The sequence below is a fragment of the Halyomorpha halys genome, unplaced genomic scaffold (genome assembly GCF_000696795.3).
Source record: "Halyomorpha halys isolate HHAL.00 unplaced genomic scaffold, Hhal_1.1 Scaffold60.1, whole genome shotgun sequence".
NCBI lineage: Eukaryota > Metazoa > Arthropoda > Insecta > Hemiptera > Pentatomidae > Halyomorpha > Halyomorpha halys.
Window position 1 is genome coordinate 589,219 of NW_027112396.1, and position 7,423 is coordinate 596,641.

Below are 7,423 nucleotides of genomic sequence, written 5' to 3' on the forward strand. Positions count from 1 at the left end.
TGTTCTGATTGCCTAGCAACCATACGCCCTGAGATTAAGAGTTTCTTTTTATATAATAAAATTAAGAGTCTTTTTATATTATAAAAGTTTAAATATAATTCTATTATCCATTTGATATTAGTGTTCTTTAATTTGAACCCAAGTTATTTCTTTTATATTTGAAATAAAGTTAAAACGATTCAGATTCTTTTTATTTTAATTTTTTATATTTTTAAAATTATTACACTATATACAGCGTGATTCTGACTAAATCACTTCCTTGCACGACTGTTAGCCTAGTAACAGTACTTCCTTCAAAGTACTGCACCCCAGACCGTTCATGGGCTGTAGCGTTATTGATTTAAATTTTAATTTAATAGCAGTATATATTTAATTATCTTCCTTTTTGTAAAATATTATGAAGGAATAATGCCATTGGCATGTGTCCGCATCTTTCATCAATATTAAACTACAGGACCAACGCATGTCTCATAACACCAGCAATTAACCCTCATGAAGTTGATGAATTACCCATGGATTTACCTTTTTTGATTTACCAATGGTTTTTAAGTGTCAAGAAACTGTTGATACACTAGTAGTCAGTTGTGGTGCAAATATTTTAACTGTTTGGTATGGGTTTTATCCAACAGTTCATCAACATTTGTTACGATACCATTTCCCGAACACCGTGGTAATGTTTCTTGCAACTTGAGTGGTCGAGTGCCCAAGTTTAAATTCATAAATAAAAAACTAGAAAATCATATGTTTCTAATATCATCTTGGTGGGGCAAACTAAACAATGTGCAATTAATTGAAATTATAGTAAATATTATAAAAAAAAAAAAAAAGAGGATTAACAATGGTTAATTATAATCTGTGAAAACATAAACATATTTAACCACAAAAGTCCACTAATCCCACTTTGAATCTTAGAAATAATAAAAAAAATTTTATACGAAATGATCCAATATTTGACATTAAAAATAAAACGAATCATACTGACATAACAAGCAAGCAACTAATGTAGTTAATTATTATAACACAACTAATATAATTATAATGAAAATAAATAATACTTACTTTTGATTTTCTTCTTTATTTTCCTTACAGTTCTTTCTGCAAGAGGGACATCATCTTCATCGGATGATTCGCTGGATATACGTTTAGCTGGTTGTTTCCTCACCAGCCTAGACTTGTTTAACTTTTTCTTGTCATTAAGGGGCTGGAAAATAAATATTTTGATAATTAAATAAAGGCTATAACTTTATTAAAAACGAAAATACAATCTCTTCGTTATCCAGAGAGAGATGGTTGGGTGGCAGTCAGAAAAATAAAATTGCAAAAGAGTGCTCACTATTTAGTAAGATGCAACGTTTCAAACCATTTTGTAGGTCTGCATGAGGCCTACAGATTAAAACTAATAGCTATTTTGATAGCAAACATTTATTTAATCAGCAATCTGCTTAGATCTCCAGCCCTGATGTAAACCTACAAAGTGGTTTGAAAGTTTATATTAATAAAGGATATAAGGAAAAAAAATTCACTGATAAAGATTATTAAATGGGTACTTTTATTTATTTATTCATTACATAAAGCAATGAAAATACTCAATATGATTAAAAAATTTACTTTTTCAGTAGGAACCCAAACTGGGTCGGAGTCTGTATTAGATAAATCGGAAGAGTTGTTATCAAGTTGATCTAACAACGGCACCGACATTTCTTTAGCTTTTCGTTTTGAAGTTTCTCTTCTAGGTCGGGGCTGGTCATGATAAGCTGATAAAATAAAAGAAAATAATATAAAACAAAATATATAAAAATATAATAAACTAACTGAAACAAATATACAAACCTTCCTTATTTTTCTTTTTTTTCTTTCCATCTTTCTTTTTCTTTTTCTTCTTCTTCCTTCGTTCTGACTTAGCAGTCACATCTTCTTTAAAAGGAGGAACTTCTTTATCAACAGGAGTTGGAGGAGGGGTTTCAACTTTTTTATCAACTTTTGAATTAAATGAAAAGCTATTATCACCATCAGAGTCACTAGAATCAAAACTTCTTTTATCAGATGACTTAGGGAGTGGAAAATACCTGGGGTCGTCTTGGGGATCTGAAGGAAACTCAGGAACAGGAGTCGAAGAACCATTAGCAACTTCATCTACATGAATTTCAGCTTGCTGAAAAATTTTTGGTTTCATTGTTCTCCTTATAGGCCTTAAATTTGGAGGTGGAGAAGAATCCTTCTCACCATGTAGATACTTAACAAAACTTGACATGAAACTTTTACCGGGATTCAAAGGCAACTTTTTAGTTGGTCTTACTTCTTCATTTCCAAAATCAGTTTCAAGTAGGCACCTAAGCTCTTCTTCTATGCTTGGTACAATAACTTTAGGTTGTTCTGTTTCAACTTCAGCACCTACAGCTTCTTCTGGAGGCTGTGACTGAGGAACATATGGAAGGGAAGAAAAATAAGGTAGAGGAAGAGGAGGATGAGGTACCATCAGTGATTGGTGCTGATTAGGAAGATTTGAACCAATTGGAGGTTGAGAACCAAACGGAACAGGAGAGGATGGGAATATTTTCGAAGGAGGTGGAGCTAAATTCCACCTTTCTGAGTCGTAATAACCATTTTGATTAGGTTGGTTAGGATTGTGATGGGCTGGAGGAGGTACCCTAGGAAAATAATCCACATCTGATGATTTGTCAGTACTTTTCTGTTTTTTCTTAGATTTGTCTTCTGAAACTTTTTCTGGTTGCTGCTGTTGTAGAGTTTTCACTAAACTCATTGGATCACCCCGACAGCTACTTAAATCTTGCAGATTCACCTGAGGAGATGGATCATAATACTGTTGCCTGTTCTGTCCATTGCTGTTTTCATAACCTGGATATCTCCGCTGCCTATCATCCCACGATTGTTTATTATAATCTTGCCGATCAAATCTAACATCACTTCTTGTGATTACAGAATTATATGGAACACTACTTCTCGAAACAGAAACATCAAGAGGAGGGGTAATATCACTGGGTTTATTAAAACATGCCTCATGTTGAACAGGAGAAGGTGATGAAATAGTGGTTAAAGGACTGTTATACATAGGATATACAGGACTCGGTGCATTATTTGGGCTAACGTGTGCTTGTAAAGGACTTGGGCGACGAGGTAATCCAATGGTACAGTCAGGATTACTTGATGTGCTTCCAAAACTTTCAGTTGACTTGCTACGCTGATAATCTGATTCAGGTGTCATTGGAAACCTATAATTCTGCTGTACAGGAATGTTTTGAAATGGCTGATTTCTGTGCTTATTAGACAGAAAATTTCTTTGAGCATCAATCATAGCAAAACTGATAGGAGAAGACTGACTATCATGTTCAACTCTCTTTTCACTTTCATAAACTTTGTTAGGAACTTTTTGAATACCTTGCTTCGGAGATGTAAAATTTAGTTTTTCATTTCTCTGTGATGGAAATTGTGGTCTGACTGGCTGAAGAACCCTATGCTCTTTGCCTTGAGAAATGGATGATGGTACATTACAGGCTTGCTGCAAATTTCCATTTTGAAAACTTCTTACAGAATAGTCACTTTGTCTATAATTAAGATTCTGTTCTGTTGGTACGAATGTCTGCTGATAAAAAGGGGTTGAAACTGTAGCTTTTGGTATTGGGGATAAAGGTCGTTTTTTTGGGTCAATAAAAGATGAATTTTTATAATCGGAAATCTGTGAATTAAACTGGTTCAGAGACTGAGCAGCAGCAAAATGAGCATTAAAATTTTCATATGTTTTAGGAGATACACCAGAATTAGGAACTACACTTTCATGTGGTAAAATGCCAAAGGGACTTGGTAACTGTGCATTATTTTGTGACCACGCTAGTGAAGGTGTATTACTTTGTTCGAAGAAATTGTTTGGGCCCATTTGATTATATGCATCTGCTTCTGGCTGTTTGAGAGGTCTATGTTGAATGCCATAGTGAGCTTTCTGGTGGAACAAAGGAGGGAAGACATCGTACCCTACAGGTGGTGGAGACAAGAATCCAGTTGGATTGAAAGGAGAGGCAGCCGAACTGGCAAGACTAGAGGTAGCATGTGCGGCAAGCAGCTGAGTTGTAGTCGAAGAGGTAGCCTGAACGCCTGTTCCCATATGGTGATGAAGATCACTGCTAGTTGGATTTTGGAAACTGCTAGCGTTGGCTAGTCTGTTGTACGAAGCAGCATACGCTGACCAGGATCCCACAGGATCCATGGCATAACTGTGGGGAAGTACTCAGTCTCAATTTTGATCATTATAGCACTCTTTATACCTGAAACACATCAATATTATTCCAGTACACAGAGAAAGCTCTCATAACATGTATCTTTTCTCAATGGATACCACTAGAAATGCACTATTTTTAAATTTTAGATATATAAGAATTTGACCCCTTTGCAATGGACACTTACATTATGTTAAAAATGAATTATTTTACCATATTTAATGGTTTTATGGTTTAATATTAATACGTTCCAACATTTAAATATGTATATATATCTTGAAGATATTATTTTTTGATTGCTAAAACAGAGGAAGATGACAACAGCTTTTTAAAATTAAAATCAAAAGACATAACATTAAAGAAATAATAGAAACGGGGTTTTGAGTAGAATTACCTAATTTTCTACCAAATTTTATCTAAGCCTATCGGTAATTTTTATAGAGATTCCCCTTGTTTTATGTTTTGTAAGTATATCATACATGCACATTAAATTGTGCATTCTATTAAAAATAGAACACAGAATGGTATTAAAAATCTGTATTCATTCAGATCAATTAACTTGCTTTAAAACATGCTCTCCTTAACACTCCTTCTCAAAAGACACCTCTAAAAAATATACTTATCCATCAGACCTGTGTAATATGACTTACAATGCTAAATTAATAGTATAACTATTGAACACAGGCAGGCAACCAGCACCATAACAAAACTTGCACTCACAAATTGATACAGCTACCAGACAGACAGTAACTCAAAATAATTTGAAGTGTCATAAAGATAAAACAGCCAGCTCTCAGCGTTCTTCTGTAGATAGTTATGATAACCCACCTTTTCCCCATTACCTCAGAATCAAACAGTTATCTTTATCATGCTCTAAAAATAAACTATCTTAACCCTCCGTAGAAAGAAGTAATAACATTAAAAGGATGTTATACTCAATTCTAACGATAAGAATTGACAAACAAGTAAATTTTTCTTTTTCTCAGCAGCCAGCAACTACTTCAGAATAATGGTTCGGCTGTTTTAGAATACGCCAATACAAAACTATAAATCAGTTGTACTTATAAAAATAATGATAAAGATGTGAACACCAACTAAAATTGGAGTGTTTATTTTAGAAAAGGAAATAAATACATGAGTAAATTAAAAATTTATTCATTCCATTTTTTTCTGTAGCAAATGTCTACTACTTTCACGATAACCCAAATACTTTAAAATAGATTAAAACCTGGTGAAACACTTAAAACATTCACTGTGTGGCTTATAAACCTAAACATATTACATAACTATAATAACAAAATTGGAGAGTTGAAATGCGGGATTAGATCTTTCTAGATTCGTCACCTAAATTTATTTTTTACAATGGGTAATTATTTTGTAGTGACAATGTAAGTGCCCATAATAATTATAGAGTAATAAAGCAATCGTTTTTCACTAATATTCAATAACAGACCCATTTAAAACTGGTGCAGATTGGTTAAGCACAACTATTTTTTATAAAAGGGAGGGCCTGATAAATACTTAACTGAAATATTCCTAAGTAAAGAGTAAGTAATACTAATAAACAAACAATGGATCAATGAAATGATCAATTCCTATTTCAAACAGTTTCCAAAACATAGCCAAGTGCTGATAACAAAAATAAACAACACCAACACAGTAAGCTTTTGAGCATGTGATAAGAACAGTACTTACATATACTTGTTGCAAGCAGAGAATAACATCATGTGAAGGATTTCATCAAGTGTTAGAAGTTATGTTTAATGTAACAGTACATAAATTCAGAAATAACTTGAACCGCACATCAAATTGCCTCCAGAGTCAACGCCATTTAACAATGGATCACTCGTAGTTCAACAGATTCTTATGTCATACCGATCCTTCACAATGTTTTACAATAAATATAATTTACTTTTTTTTTTTGCGTTACAGGGTAGTCTCAATTATTTTGAATTTAATTTGGGAAAAATAAAGGTGATATCAGCCCAGTCATGATTTCATTTTCTTACCTCTTTGAAGTGAAGACATTAAAAACTAATTGTAACTCTTAACATTTAATATTTGATGACGAGCCAATTCAAAAATAAACAATAAAATTTCTTAGTACTCATTTAATTTAAAAAATTGTAAATGTGTTCATTACTTATTTAAAAACCTTTTATTATCCATGAACTGAACTTTAATATCCCATATCAAGGAGAGATATGGGGCTCAGACAGCCACGATATCATTGCGTATTCACTTATTACTATTCTAAGTGAGTAGGTGGGAAAGCTATAGGTAAGAATAATTTGAAGAGCTAGAACCCGGTTCTTGAAGGATAATTCAGCTCTTTGAATTAGCAGCGAAAAGAAAAGAGTTAAATGAATGGAGCATGCTTTCTCACATTATAACAACAAAGGGAACCAGTCACCTGACGTAAAGAGATAGTACAAGCAACAAGACCTCACGGATAAGGAATGCGAACAAATTTTGAACGATGACAAATCCATACCTACTAACGAAGATCCTGACGAGTTTCCATAACTGGTAACAGTCGTAGTAGGTCCTCCGTAGCTAACTACGCTCGAACAAAGTTTTCCATTCACGTATGCAGTTACGCTATCTGTTGAGTCTTCGCAATGTTGTTCGGTTTTAAGCCGTAAACACTTCTATGCTGAAAGGTGTTTAGCATGGTGTAACCATGGGCTGAATCTCTGAATCACTTCAATACTTAAATAGTGGTATAGTATCTGTGAGGAAGTCACTTAAGCGCCGGTGTCGTGGCGATCGTATTTTCGAAAGTATGAAGTACAAGCCAGTAATCTGACTGTCCGAATGGCAGACCCTAACCGTATACAGATGTCTGGTCAAGAACAGGTAGAACGTCGAAGTTCTCGATACGTAAGCTATGACAGAACGTATGCACTCTCGGTGGGAAGATTGTTGTTGCTACTCAGCTAGACAATGTGTCGGGCATTGAGGCACCGAGGACCATAAGCCGACTCCTTGTCTAAGCATTCTGTCTCGCCGAAGTGACCTCAGCCGCTTATAGACGTAGTTGACCGTGAAACAGTGTTTAGAAGACAATTTAACTATGACTACTTGGGTTCCTCCTCTCAGTTCCACCGGATTCGAGAAGAGTCTGGAGGGAACGTTCCGTCTGACCAGGATGACGATGCCTACAGAATACGTAAGATACAAATTAGGATACT

At 34.4% G+C, this 7,423-nt stretch overlaps 1 protein-coding gene across 4 annotated transcripts in view; it reads right to left on the reverse strand.

Annotated features, from left to right (window-relative positions):
- LOC106692551 (uncharacterized) overlaps nt 1-6,315 on the reverse strand; it is a 27,689-nt gene extending 21,374 nt beyond the window's left edge. For 2 of the 4 annotated variants that reach the window (XM_067050272.1, XM_067050273.1), the window contains exons 1-4: nt 5,925-6,315; nt 1,831-4,277; nt 1,609-1,757; nt 1,060-1,201 (exon numbers count right to left, since the gene is read on the reverse strand). In XM_067050272.1, coding sequence (XP_066906373.1) covers nt 1,060-1,201; nt 1,609-1,757; nt 1,831-4,219 — 2,680 coding nt within the window. In that variant the 5' untranslated portion in view covers nt 4,220-4,277; nt 5,925-6,315. Of the gene's footprint in view, nt 1-1,059; nt 1,202-1,608; nt 1,758-1,830; nt 4,278-5,755; nt 5,835-5,924 lie in introns of those variants that run through there. The other 2 variants (XM_067050275.1, XM_067050274.1) reach the window with 2 other exon arrangements.
- Between the last annotated feature and the right edge of the window lie 1,108 nt (nt 6,316-7,423).